The 14,757-nt window shown below is 50.5% G+C and overlaps 1 protein-coding gene across 2 annotated transcripts in view; it reads left to right on the top strand.

Annotated features, from left to right (window-relative positions):
• The window catches only part of Spns2 (sphingolipid transporter 2), a 38,435-nt gene that overhangs the window by 14,527 nt on the left and 9,151 nt on the right, over window positions 1–14,757 (top strand). For both annotated transcript variants that reach the window (XM_031350869.1, XM_031350870.1), the window contains exons 2-3: window positions 901–966; window positions 11,740–11,876. In XM_031350869.1, coding sequence (XP_031206729.1) covers window positions 901–966; window positions 11,740–11,876 — 203 coding nt within the window. The remainder of the gene's footprint in view (window positions 1–900; window positions 967–11,739; window positions 11,877–14,757) is intronic.

Genomic DNA, 14,757 nt, shown 5'->3' with positions numbered 1-14,757 from the left:
TTTTGAGACAGTGTTTCTCTGAGTAGCCCTGGCTGTCCTGGAATTTACTCTGTAGACCGGGCTGGCCTTGAACAGAAATCTGCCTGCCTCTGCCTCCCAAGTGCTGGGATTAAAGGCGTGCACCACCACTGCCCGGCATAGGTTTTCTTTAGCTTCTGCTGACAGAGCCACAGTGGAGAGCAAAGGTGGTAAACTGGGAAACAGCCTCTAGGATCTTCCGCAGCCTGGAGCCTCCCTGAGGCCTGCGTCCTGGGTCTAGAAACTAGAGGCCTGGTCATTAGAGTAACTGGCATGAGGAGTATATGTATGAGAGAAAGAGAGGGAGAGGGAGAGAGAGAGAGAGAGAGAGAGGGAGGGAGGGAGGGGGAGAGAGAGAGGGAGAGAGAGAGAGAGAGAAAGAGAGGGAGAAAGGGAGAGGGAGAGAGAAAGAGAGAGAGAGAGAGAGGAAGAGAAAGAGAAATTGTATAAATGTTGCCTTAAGCCACCTTGTCCTAGCCACTAGTCTACTCCATACCTGGCCGTGGCTGCACTCTGTTCCTTATCTGAGGACTTTGTGAACAGCAGAGAGCAGGGCCTGATCTCTTACCCAGGGTTGAGCCACAGGCAAGCCAAAGGTCAGTCTTATTGAGTTACCACAGAGGAGCCTTGCTCTGCTTCATACTTCAGGCTCCTTTCACAGCTGATGTCCAGCCTGAGCCTAGGAGGCCTTCAGTAGGGACAGGAGGGAAGGCTGGAACCCTAAGCTTCCCAGGGGTCTGGCTAGCCTGGGCAAAGCCGAGGTCATAGCAGGGTAGGGACGCAGGAGATGAGCCAGGCTGGTCTGAGACTGAGGCAGCTAGTGGGTAATGGGAATGCCCTTGCGTTAGACTTTGCAGTAAGCACCCTCTGTCTCCCCTCCAGGTGTTCTTCTGGACATCCAGCAGCACTTTGGGGTCAAGGACCGGGGCGCCGGCTTGCTGCAGTCAGGTGAGGCCTGTTCCTACCTCACTCCCTGCCTAGGGGTAGTGACTCTGCTCAGCCTTCATACTCTTGGTCTATTCTGTCCTTGCATCAGAGTGAGGGCGGACATCACAGCACAATCCCACTATTGCCACCCATACTGGCTCTGTCCTTCTAAGCCTCAGCTTCTTTTCTTATAAAACAAAACACATGCATCTGCCCAAGTGTGTATAGGAGACAACAGAGAGCACAGGGCCGGGCCGAAGCCCACCATGGTGACCCTTCCTTTGGGTTCCAAGGTATCCTCGGTACCCGGGATCATGGCCCAGTTGTTAAAGTGAGCCACTGATCTGGCTGATGCCAGCTGAGCCTCAGTGGTCTACTCCTGTCACTGCCCCTCCCTCCACACCTTCACTCTGATCCACTTAGGAATCACCTCTTGAATGACAAGGAATGCAACCACCTGTCAGCTTCTGAGGAACCTGAGGTCCTGAGTCTAGGTTTGGCCTGAGGGTTACTGTCCCTCCTTCCTGGGATCCCAGCCTCCCAAGGACCATCAGAGGCAGGACCTGAGGTCTTCTGCGCTTTTGCAAATATAGCAGAGGTCGCAGAGAAAGCCCACAGTGCGCTTTTGCAAATATAGCAGAGGTCGCAGAGAAAACCCACAGTGCAGCTGTCCCAGCCTGTCAGCTCCCCTTCTGGAGATAGAAACTATGTCTCCCTTATCCTTACCCTACCTGTCAGGGCCCCTGTAGGATCTGTACTACTCTTGGTTCCCTGGCCTCCCCACTGGCTTTGTCTATACCACCATGAGCTAAGCTGGTGCTTAAACGTCTACCGGAGACTCAGTCCCATATGGGATCCCAGGTTGTCTGGTCTTGACTGGGCTCCAACCTTGCTGTGTGACTCCAGCCTGTCTCTGGGCCCTTGGTTCTGGAGTTCATCTGGCTTAAAGCCCTAGGCAGGCTGGTGTGTGGGAGAGCTCTGGTTTACATTCCAGCCCATGAACCCTTCCCCAGCCTGGCTGTTCTAGGAGGGTGGGGGTGGAGGGAATCTGCCTTGGAACCTGCCTGACCTGTCTGGGTGGCATTCCATATGCACAATGGTCCCTAGAGCTCAGGAATGACATGGCACACAGCACACAGCCCAGGCCCCTCAGCGGGCACCTGGACTCTGTCCCTGGGCAATGATCCTGGATAGGGTCTATGACTTAGAGAGAGACCTATTGACCTGCTCTAAAACACTGAACTAAGTAGGGGCAAGGCCGTGTGGTCTCATGTCTCCATAGTGGTAAGAGTCCTACCCCAGCAGCTGTGGCCTCCATCCAAGCTGTGAACCCAGCCCTTCTTTCCCCTTCCTGGCCCCCCTGGCTGGGCTGCCCTGCAGGTCCCTCCAGGCATTAGGCTCTATACACAGTGATCACCCAGAGGAAGGGGTCCTGGCTAGTGGTAATATGGGAAGAAGGGACTACACAGTTCTCCTAGACCCTGACATCTACTCCACATGGTCCCTGGGTGAGCCCCATCTCTCTGGTCCTAGCCTTGTTGGTGATCTGGGAGGAGGCTGTACCCCAACTTCCCTCATCAACTACCCTGAGTATGGTCAGTCCCACCTGGCTTCTCAGGGACATAGAATGGGCATCATCCCCAAAGAATATGGGAGGTCAAGCCCTGTTTTCTTCAGCAGTACCTCCCAAGCTGGATTCTTGCTTCACGAGAGGGTACATGGTGCCTTCTGACCTCCAGGGATCTGGCTGAAAATGGATCGGTACCCTACAAGTAGAGTCTCCTTTGATTCTTCCAGAACCTAAAGGTGTCTTTGTCAAGTTTACTTTTCTGGTGAATGTGGAGGTCCAAGGGAGGGGAACAATTTGTTGAGGTCTTACGGCAGGGGAACCCTGTTTCTGTAGGTTGTTGCCCTTGTGGCTCATGGAGCTTGAATGTTTGGCATCACAGTGTCCCTGGAGTGGGTACTTCCCAGCCTTCTCAGAGTCTCGTGAGTCCTTGCCCCATGGTCTTGACCTGCTGTTCGCTGTGACACGGCCTGGATGCTCCCTGAAGTGTCCTCACCCTGTTGGCCACTTGAGCTAAGAAGATGGACAAGCTCAACCAGGATGTGACTCAGTGGGTACCAGAGTAAGGCACCTAATTGGCCTGTGCCCCGGGCACCTGTCTCTTCCCTGAGCCTGATAAGGTCAGAGCTGGTAAAGGGCGCCAGCTAGGTGTTGCTGCTTGCCCGGATCAAAGGGCCAGGGCTGAGAACAGCACCAGCTTATTTGTGAGCTCCAGGGGCTTTGGGACTGGGAGGCATGTGAGGAGATAGAGGCTTTGGCTTGGGCTTGCCCTTTCTTTTACCCCCTGGGAAGGCGTCCGTTGTCAGCATCCCCTTGCACACTGCTGCTGGCTCAGCTTTGCCTCAGTAGCAGCCCCACCATAGAACTCCAGCCACCAGGGGAGCTCTGATAGCCCACATTGAAAGGGGTAGCAGCTACACAACCAGTTGCTTGGCATGCCCTGGACTGGGTGCTATCCATGCTTAGACCCTGCTGGCAAGCAAATCCCCTCTCTCAATGGGAGTAGAGAATGCTAGAGTTACCTCACGGGTGCAGGGTCCAGCGTGGGAGGCTGGATAGAGGGCAGAGTGTGCCTGCACCTGGTTGTAACTGGTGGCAGGTGAGAAAGCCTTCCCTGACGAGAGAATGTTTCAGTGGGGCTTTTCATGCATGGGAAAGGACCTCTGGTCAGTTCATCAGTAGATGTCAGGGCCCCGCCCCCACCCACCCACACCTTGCTCTCCAAGCTCAAAAAAAATATGAAGAGAAAACCTGTTTAAATTACATAGCTGCACTTGAAAGCTGAAGCTAACAGGGAATTCCCAGGTGCTAGAAGCCAAGAGCTGAAGTCAAAAGCTGGTGCGGGAAATGGAGCTGAAGTCATACTCCAGAGCTCAGAGGGCAGTTGTATCTGCTGGGCACTTGGCAGTGCTCATAATGACATTTTCACAAAATTTCAAACACATGCAACTCAGAATATCAGAGCAGGCTTCCCCTGAAGGCTGGTTCTATAGCTCCCAGTGCATTGCTGGTCATCTTCTAGGTTGGTTGTTTTTTTTACACAAAGCTCAGACCAATGCTAGCTTAGACTTTCAGGGTCACAAGGCTGACTCAGTTTCCTGCCGGGACTCAGGCAAGCTCCCAGATCCCAAGCTTGTCCAGGCTGGCAGACAGCTCAGCTGGTAGAGGTCCCACTCCAAGCAGATGTTGCCTGCCTGTCTCCTACTTTCTGCAGAGGGCCTAGTTCCAGTTCCAGTGGCCTCAGGCCTGCTACACATTCCTTTTTCCATAGAAGCCATCTGTTTCCAGGGACCCCAGTGAAAGCAAATCCAAGTGGCTCTTTAGGGATGCCTTCGTGATCCAAAGCTGACATGAACACACGTGACAAACTCTCCCTGAAGACACTCATCATCGAAGTGAATAGTGCACAGCAGGACAGAGTATGTGAAGAGTGTGTGATATAGTGGTAGAGTGCTTGCCCCACAGGCCCAAGGCCTTCGGGTCCAGTCCCAGCACCAGTGGGAAAAAACAGAGGCCACAGGCAACTCATCTTTGTGAGAGACTGGCAGCTGGTCCTGGAAGCAGTCTGAAGAACTATAGACAATAATCTTGTTTTTAAAAAAGATTTTAAAAATAGGTATAACTAGCCAGGCATGGTAGCTCACATTTGAAACCCCAAGCATTTAAGAAGGCTGAGGCAAGAGAATTACTATAAATTTTGGGCTAGCCTGGACTACAGAATGAATTCCAGGGTAGCCTGAACTAAAGTGAGACTCTGTCTCAAAAACATGAATTAATGAGTAAATTAGACCCAGCTGAAGAGAAAATAAATTAGAAGATGAAGCTGAAGGAGTCAGCATCAATGTAACCCAGAGAAGGGGCAGTGGGTATGACATTGTTTGTGATATTACCTGGTCTTTGTGACCTGTCAGTGATTGGTCAGCCATGACCTCCCATGTGGGGAGAATGGAGGAAGAAGAGGAAGAAGAATCAGGAAGATTTTTTTTTCTGAAGGGCTCGAAGGCTAAGCTAAGTTTCCTGGGCTTTTGTCTTGGAGCAATAGGGAGGCAGAGAAGGCTTGAGAGCAGGGCGTGTCCGTGTGGACGTATGCATCAACATGTTCACACGTTTGCCCAGTGCAGGAACGGATGGCAGAGGAGGCTGGAGGCTACTCAGGCAGGGCTTGAATTTGTGGGGCCACCGGAAGTGCCAGGATGGGGTAGGAATGGAGGAACAGCTAGTTCAGAATGAAACCAGACAGTGTCTTCAGGCCTTGCTCTTCGCTGTCTCGATGGGCCCAGCGGCACGCTCTGCTTCAGCAGACCCAGGTACCACGGGTACAGCAGGGCAGCCCATAGCCACCTCTACCTCCCAGGAGACCCAAAAAGCCACCTATGGCCCGAGGAGGTCAGCACGGGCTTTCTGTCTACAGTAGAGCATAGACAGAGCAGTAGTGCTATTCTTCCTGCCTGAGGCTGAGTGTGGACAGACCCCAGATGCCATTAGCGGTGCTGTGTATGTCCTGTGTCTTCCCCGTCGGTTAGAATGGCCCGGGTTGGACCTGGATGGCAGAGGCTTCCCACGTCTGTCTGAGCATCCTCCCTGCCCACAGGATGTGGAGGGTGGTGTGTCTTCTCAAAATAGCAGCCAGCTGGAGTCTGAACTTGGGAAGCAGCCCTGGTTCAGCCAGGCCAGGCAAGGGCAGGAGGTAGGCTCCGTGGCCACAGTGGCTTCTCCAGCAACTACCTTGCCATCTCATACTCTGATGCCACTTTCTGGGGTCATGCAGGTCCCATGAGTGGTGAGAGTGACATCTCCTACCATGGATAGGGCCACAGCATGATTGCCTGTCAGCATGCAGAGCCCCTGTGAGGCCTGCTCCTGCCTTCTAGATGTCTGCACACTGAGTCCTCTGTCAGCCACAAGAGGTAGAGGATACCTCAGGAATGTTATTCAACCTATCATCTGTCTTATTTTTCTTGTGTATTACTGGGGGTAAAACCCAGGACCCTGAACTTGCTAGGTAAGTGCTCTGCCACTGAGCTATGTCCTAGGCATGTTTCATTTTACTTTGAAGAAGGATCTTGCTATGTATCCCTGGCTAGTCAGGAGCCTGTTTGGTAGCTCAAACTTGCAATCCTCCCGCTTCAGTCTCTTGAGTTCTAGGACTACATGTGTGCATTATCCATGATCACACACACACACACACACACACACACACACACACACACACACACACACACACACACAGACACACACACACACTCCCCATATACCCTCGCCCAGACTCCTTTCCATTTTCTGATGGCCTGGAGCCAACCCTGTGAAGGAGAGTGAGGCTTGGTGCCTGAGCTCTAAAGCTAAGCTGGACTCCTCTCATCAGCAGTAGCCTGGGTACCCTGCCCCCTCTGCCTGGCTCCTTGCCCTACAGCCCCATTGTCTGAGACCTGTGGGCTCAGCAAGTGTGAGCTGAGCGAGGTCTTCCCCACACCCTGGCCACAGGATGTCCTCGTGTATGCGGGAACTGCCAGGAAATCCACTCTGCCTACACTGAGGTTGGGGGTGGGGCGGGGCAGCCAGTCTGGTCTGAAAGCTGTCCCACAAAGACCATGGGGCTTGGGTGGACAGCACAGGAAGCTTCTAGCTGTTGCTGGTCTCTATTTCCAGCAGAGCTGCCTACTGGCTTTGTAAGCCTCTCAGTGCCCATTGTTCCCGAGGGACATATAGTTCACTGTTCTTTGCTTGGGTTGTTCCTCCTGTACCTACCCTGAGAATGTACAGGGACTGTCACTGGCCAGTGATTCCCCTGAGGGCTAGGAGGAGCCAAAGGCTCCTCATCAGGCTGCAAAGGACCTGGCACATTCCTGACCCTGAATTCCTTTGTTCTTAAGGGAAGTCATAAGCTCCTTGGCAGGCTAGCTAAGTCATCCAGGGTGAGTTCCTCTACCCGCTGGGGCCTCAGTGGCTCCAGCTGTAATGTGGGTACAGAAAAAAAGGGCTCAAATTTTCTGATGGAGCGGAGGAGCTTGGGAGCATGGCAAGCCTGACTGCCAGGTGGAAACAGGTACACTGCTGTTCTGGGAGCCTACCCATTGCAGGAACAAAAAGCCAAGGTGGGAGAGCCAGACAGCCCTGTTGAAACCAGTGTGATGTGGCCAAGGCCCGCGTGCCTGCCTCAGGTTCCTTCCATCATCCAGTGAGGGCTTTTCTAAGCATTCCTCACAGGGGTGGGATGGGACATGCTATGGCTCAGGATGCTAGCCCAGTCCTGGTCTCTAGGGACATGTGTCTCTCCGTGGCCTTCTCACACTGCAGCCTGACCCATCTCCTGATGTTCCCAGTACACCGTGAATATTCTCTGACATCAGGGGCATCTGTGAGGACCATCCCCTTCCCAGCCTAGCAGCAAGTGATTTGATTTAAAGCAAGGGCTTCAGAGTCAGCTAAACTGAGGTTTAATTCTGGCTCAGACATACAGTTGCCCGTGGACATCACTTCTTTCAGCTGGGTCGTCTTCTCTGTAAGATGAAGTTAAGAGCGAGAATGGACAGAGATAATGAATGCATATGCCAAACGTGTATCCAGGGCCTGGTCTGTCATAACTGATCCATCAATGACAACTGCAGATGTTATTAACAATAAACATCGTGCTTTATTAGCCATCTTACAATATGATTAGAAGACTTGAAATTTATATGTATTTATATATAATTTATATATATGTATATATATACATATATATGTATAAATGTTGTGGTGTGTGTGTGTGTGTGTGTGTGTGTGTGGTCATCATGGTGAACTCCTAGGCATGTTTCATTACCCACTTTGACATCAGCAGGACTTGGTGCTCCTTACTGGTTCACAGGCTTTAAGTACATCAAGCTGTGCAATTCATGGATGGACCTGCACTTTGGCTAGACAAGAGTCATTGCCTATCCTGATAGTCTCTGCCCACTTCCCACCCATCTTAGACTGGCATCCAGAAGGCAGTTGTTCCTCTTCCCCTAAATGTGTGTAAGCCCTTTGAGACTAAGCGTTTCCTTGTCCACATCCTGATCTGATCTATGGTAGGTTTTAGGAGGCAGGGCTGACAAGAAAGCATTCTTTCTGTAGATGTAAGGAAATAATATTGGCCCTGGTTAATAATGTAAACATGAGCCTTGTTGACCCAGCCTGTGCCTCAGAGGGCAGGGCGTGAAGCACCTTCCCCCGCACTGCCTCATCCAATACTCAAGCCACCCAGAGCAGCAGCTATTTTTATCTTCATTTTACAGATGAGGAAGTTGGCGTAGGGAGCTGGCTCAGAGTGGCTCATGAGAGCCGATTGTTAAATTTTTAGGAATTGTGTGAGCTGATTGTTAGACACAGCCATTGTTCAGAACTAAATTATATAAACTTACAACTGAGTGATTTGTATTAAAAGAAGTTGGTAAACTCTTAGAAGTCATCACTTCCTAATTACTTTCCTTCATCAAGCTATTATCAGTGTGCTTAAGGTAAACTCCTTTTATCTGAATGGTGGAAACTCCTATGACTGGACAAGGTACTGAGCTCGTACTGAGCTCTGAGCTTCCCCGTCTCTTACGTGACTTAGCCTCGGCTGGGTGGAGTGTTTATACTGTGGAGATGCACAACCCTCAGGCATGGTAGGGCCCCTCCTCTGTCCCTTCTTAGAGAACCTGTTTCTACATATTTACTGGCATACCAATGAAGCTGACAATGATGGAGATGTTGTGACTTGGCCAAGGAGCCTACCTAAGAAGGTGCAGAGTGGGTGTTGAACCCTGGGTAGGGTGTCTCTGAGGCCCACAGACGGATTCTGCCAAAAGCCTAAATCACAGACCTGAATTACCAGGTCCCCTGGCCTGCATTTTCAAGTCCAGTGGAGAAGAGGAGCTTCCATGCTGCTCTGAGTAACTCACTCGGCCCTGCTCATGCCCTTCCTCTTTTCACTGCTCCTCCCCCCTAAGTACTGCCTCCCTGAAGGCCGCTAAGCCATGTACACGTGAACCCAGTGGACAGAGGTCAGTGCTGTCTGGCCATCTGCCTACCGGCAGTGGGACTCCCTTCCATGAGACAGAGGGGGCTCCCTGTCTGTGTGGTTGGTCTCTATCCTGCCTAAATCTCTGTATCTCACCTGGAACATCGACACTTCCCATCATCAACAGTGGCATTCTCTCCAAGCCCCTGAACATTACTGTGCTCTTGTCCCAGCAGAGCAAAACCAGGTCATTAGTTCTTTGTTCAGCATCTCTCGTCTTACCCGTGAGGATCCCACTCCATCTGGCCTCTTAGCCTTGCCTTTCACCCCTCCCCCTCCATCATTTTGCGGCAGACACTCTGGCCTCTTTCACGCTCCTCAAACACGCTAAGTGCGCTCCAGCCCTCCTTCCCCCAGTACTTCTATGAATGTTTCCTTGCCTCCTGCAGGTCTCGGCTGAGGTGAGACTTCTCAGCCTCTTCTAGTTAATCCTTATGGTCTGTCTTCTCTCTCACACATTTATTTGAAATAAAAATGTATTATAATGTCTATCATACTCTAAGGCAGCACTAGATTCTGGCTGTACACACAGCAGCAAAGCAGCAAAAGATGTTTGTCAGGGATGTTCGAACAGGAATGGCCAATGCTTCATCCTTACCCCAGTCACAAGGAATGACTTGGTTTTTACCAGATTCCTTAATTCCACCTGTGGCTGCTGGATCTTCCCTGTGCGCTCAGCTCCTGGGTTTCAGGACACCTTTCTGTTTCTGTAGAAAACCTCATCTTCCTCATGCATCTGCCAGCAGCTGCTTCTTGCCACGCCTTTCTCCAGGCTCTGGCCCTTCATATACATTTCTCTAATCTCCTGTTAATTATTACTACTATTGTGTTATTTGTGTGTTTATCTTCCTTAGAATATAAGCTCCCGGGCCGGGCGGTGGTGGTGGTGTGCGCCTTTAATCCCAGCACTTGGGAGGCAGAGGTAGGCGGATTTCTGAATTTGAGGCCAGCCTGGTCTACAGAGTGAGTTCCAGGACAGCCAGGGCTACACAGAGAAACCCTGTTTCAAAAAAACCAATATATATATATATATATATATATATATATAGGTTTATATATATAAACCTGTTTTAGTTACTTTTCTGTTGCTATGAGGAAACATCATGGCCAAGGCAACTTCGAAGTGTGTGAAGGTTTCAGTGAGGATGGCCTCCACGGGCTCATAGATTTGAATGCTTGGTTCCCAGTTGGCAGAAGGGAAGGACTCAGTGGTGTGGCTTTGTTGGATCATGGTGTATCATGGGGATGGGCCTTGAGGTTTCAAAAGCCCACACCATCCCAGTTAGCTTGCTTTCTGCCTCCAACTTTTGGATAAGATGAAAGCCCTCAGTTACTTCTCCAGCATCATGCCTGCCTGCCTACCTGCTGCCACCCACCACCCTCCCCGCCATGATGGTCATGGACCTTACCCCCTAAACTGTAAGGAAGTCCCCAATCAAATGCTTTCTTTTATAATTTGCCTTTGTCACAGTGTCTCTTCACAATAGGACAGTGACTAAGCATGCCCCACCCCCTAATTTGCAGAGTGAATTGATGCATGCATGAGTGACCAAGTGAATGGCAGGGTTTCCAATATTCAGGATAGCTTCTGTAGCCTGCTGGGCATGATGGTGGCTGAGTGACCTAGAAGATGGTAAGACCTGGAGTTCTAGGCTCGTTTGCCCTGATTTGCTGTATGACCTTAAGTGGATAGATACCTCACCCTCTCTGAGTCTCTCCTTCTTTCCAGGATCTGTAAAGATTTGGAATTTTATGTGCATGAATGTTTCCCTCCTGTGTGAGCACTGTATGAGTGCTTGGTGACTACAGAGGTTAGAAGAGGACATCGGATCCCCTGGGATTAGAGTAGGCAGTTGTGAGCCACTGTGTCGGTGCTCGGAACCAAACCTGGGTTCTCTGCAAGAACAATAATCTCCCTTAACCTCTGAGCCATCTCTCCAGCCTCTCTCTCAAGCATAATACAGGAAGAAAGGCAGGCCATGCATGCTGGTGCTCCCGGCAGAGAGGCAGAGGCAGGAGGAACTCTTGTGAGTTTGAGCTGCATAGTGAGACCTGTCTCAAAACAAACAAAACATTATGGTCTGGGGATGTCACCCCCCAGCTGGTAGAATGTTTATCTAGAGTACACGAGTCCCTGGGTTTGATCCTTAGAAGCACATAAACTAGGAATGCTAGTGGACACCTGTAATCCTAGAACTTGGGAGAAGGTAGTAGGATCCAATGTTTTAAAATATCCTTGGCCACATAGCCAAGTGAAGGCCAGCTTAGGTTACAGGAAACTTTGTCTCAAAAGCAAGCATGCCAAACAAATGGCAGAACCTAAGGAACTCGGGTTCTGGGGCTAGGCAGGCAAAGGTTCCATTTCTACGAGGACATTTACTGCCAGTGGGACCGTAGCAAGTCAGCTTCCCTGAGTCTTGCCCTCATCTCTGAGGTGGGAAGCTCCTGGAGGTGATGTGGTAAGCCTTGGACTAGCACTCCAAGGGAGTGTTCCAAGGCTCACAGGACATGGAATAAGCTGGGGGTGATAGAAGAGTTGGAGTCCCATATCCCCTAATCCTGCACATTCCCACTGCCTGCTCTGTGTGCCACACACTGAAATTGTCCCTCCAGGGCCACTTCCTCCATCTGGATCCAGGTTCAGCTATGTCTCATTGCACTTAGCCGGGAATGCACACACTCCAGCTCTTCTCTCTTCTTTCCACAGTGTTCATCTGCAGCTTCATGGTAGCTGCCCCCATCTTCGGCTACCTGGGTGATCGTTTCAATAGAAAGGTGATCCTGAGCTGCGGCATCTTCTTCTGGTCTGCCGTCACCTTCTCTAGTTCTTTCATCCCTCAGCAGGTGAGGTCCCCCGAGATACTCCTGCTTAGCTGCTCCCCGACCCCATGTCCAGTGTGCATGTCTCCAGGGAGTGTTGCTCTGTGCTCCATAGACTGAGGGCTGCTCCTGAGCCTCAAGGCAAAGCCATGGCAGGTATCTTTGCATTCAATTATAAATCAGCCCCATAGACAGGGACTTCTCTGTAATGACCTGGACTAAGAGGCTTGCAGCCCTGCATGGCACCCTGACTTTCTGAGCAGCCTCTAGCTTGACAGGATGCCAGGAACAGAGTGAATAAGTATACCCTAGGAATAAGGGCCTTAGCTTCCAGTCCTGGCTCCCCTCAATTCTCTTGGTGTGCAAACCTAGGCTAGTCCCTGACTCTGTTTCTGGCTCAGTTTGCTCTTTGATGACCAGTCAATCCCTTGAATCCAAGTCCCAGGAAGGCAAATGTCAACTCAACATCGAGGTGTTTTAAGATACTTTTGGCTTTCACAGTCCTAGGTTTGAATATCCCAATTTGTTGGCCGCTGAGCCTTGTGACTTGGGGATGTACTTCACTGCTCTGAGCCTCAGTCTTCTCATTGTTCAAATGGGAATAATCCTCCTCAGGCTGGTCCTTTGTGGGAAGCAACTGAGTTGATGAATGTCCAGAATGGAGCATGGCCAGCATCCAGAAAATCCTTTCTGTTTGTTCTTTTCAAGAAGGCCTGTGTAGTCTCATGAGGGCAGTGAGCTTCTCCGTGGCTAGGAGTAGCCAGCCATGTGACAGCGTCTGTGGAGAGCGATGGAGGAAGAAGAACCAATGACCATCCTCAGGAGCTTTCTGTCCATCTCTGCCCTTGAGAGACAGGGGCGGACAGATGCAACTGATAGATGTTTTACACTCACAGCCTTCAAGATGTGCTAAGTGCAAACCATTGAAGAAGAACTGTCCCCTTGCCTTCTAAGGCTTCCTGGAAGCGGGTAACATGGATTTAGCAAACCTGACTGGGAAGCCAGTACTTATATTGAAGAGGGCCCAGGAAGGGGCTGTATCCAAAGATGTAGGGACAGTGGATTGTGTTGAGAGTAAGAGAAGGGTATCATGGCTGGAAAGAAAGGCAGAGACCAGGTCAAGGAGGACTGAGAAGCCAGGCCTGAGGCCCAGTCCTTCCTTCTGAGGCAGCACTGAGCCCTGGAAGAGTCCAAAGGACAAGGAGGAGGCAGATGCTTGCAAGTGGGTCTGCAGAGCTGCCTTTGCTTCAAGGAGGTGGTAGGTCAGGCCCAAGACAATTCCAGGCCCAGAGCCTGGTCACCATAGAAACAAAAGACCAAGTCAGGAGCCTTGGGAGCTCTCTGAGCCTTGCCCTACCCCTGGCTGGGCCCCTGGGCCTGCTTCTGAGACTGATCAATGAGTCTAGGTCTTGATGCCCTCTGTGCAGGGAGAAGAGATAAACAGGGGCAAAGAGAGAAACAGATCACTTTGAGTTGCTTTGTAAACTCATTGTGATAACCATCCAAGCACCACAGGGGCTTCGGGGGTGGGCATTGGCAATGTGATTTTAAAGTTAATTTGGCAGAGAAACTGCTTCAAGCAGCTAAAGGGAATGAAAAGTAGCAGTGAGTGGGGTTGTCACTATCAGTTGTCAAACAATGGCCCTTCTGGCTAAATCAGCCAAGGGGCAGACTAAGTAATGATTGATCCATGAAGCAAGGCCCTGGAGAGGGGGGAGCCAGTGCTGGCTGAGGGCGCATCTCTCACCAGTGGCTCCAGGGAAAAGGGGTGACCTCCACGACTGAGAAATCAATTATGGTCCTACGTCACGCTGCAGAGTAAGCTTCAAATGGGGAAGTGAAAGCTAAAGCAAGACTGAGAAACCTAACTATAAGCCAACAAGAAAAAGACAATAGCTGATAGGAAAATAAACAAAGCGTTGTCAAGGCATTCCAGAACATTCCAGAGCGTGCCCAATGGCCAACGAATGGAGAATGGAGGAAGAGATACCCCAGGCTCTGCAGGAATCAGAGAAATGCAAAGCAAAACAACAATGAGATACCATTTCACACCCATCAGATTGGCAACAATTAAAAAGGCTGACAATACCAAGTGTTAGTACAGCTGTGGGGAAGCCCAGCAGCATAGCTGTTTGTTGGTGGGAGTGTAAATTGGCGGAGACTCTTTGGAGATCAGAATGGTAAGATACTGTAAATTCCTGCTGTGTCCCTACATGGCCCGGCTTCTATCTGGAGGGACGCAGCCAAGAAATACTCCAGCGTGTGGACAAACAAGTTAGAGGATCCTCCTAGGGAGAAAAAATAAAATAAAAATAAAAAAGATGGAAAGATGGTTCAGTGGTTAGGGGTGCTTACTGCTCTTACAGAAAACCTAATTTTGGTTTCCCCCTCCCCATACAGGATGGCTCTTAACCACCTGTGAGTCTACAGGTTAGATCCCTCCAGGGGATCTAACTTCCTCTTCTGGCCTCTGGAACTACATACACATATACAGCACATAAACACACTTGCATATATCTAATATTTTAAAAATCTTTTAAAAAATAAAATAAAAAGAGAGACACTGTAAAGACGGCTCATTGGATAGGAGTTCTTGCTGTGTAAGGGCGAGCGAGACTCTGAGTTAGATTCTCCGCAGTCTGTGTAAAAGCCAAGTATGGTGGTGCGCTCCTGTAACCCCAGGGCTGGGACAGTGGGGACAGCTGGCTCCTGGGGGTTACTGACCAACCAGTTTAGCTGAATTGGTATGCTCCAGGTTCAGTGAGAAACGCTATTTCAAATAAATATAATGGAGAGCAATAATAGAAGATACATCCAACATTGACTCCTAACCTGTATGTATACCTGCACACAATTCTTGTGTGCATATGCATAGGGAAAAGGGAGGGAGGGAGGGAGGGAGGGA

Source organism: Mastomys coucha, unplaced genomic scaffold (assembly GCF_008632895.1).
Source record: "Mastomys coucha isolate ucsf_1 unplaced genomic scaffold, UCSF_Mcou_1 pScaffold5, whole genome shotgun sequence".
Lineage (NCBI taxonomy): Eukaryota > Metazoa > Chordata > Mammalia > Rodentia > Muridae > Mastomys > Mastomys coucha.
Note: the sequence above shows the minus strand (reverse complement) of the source record. Positions and strands in the feature narration are given on the sequence as shown.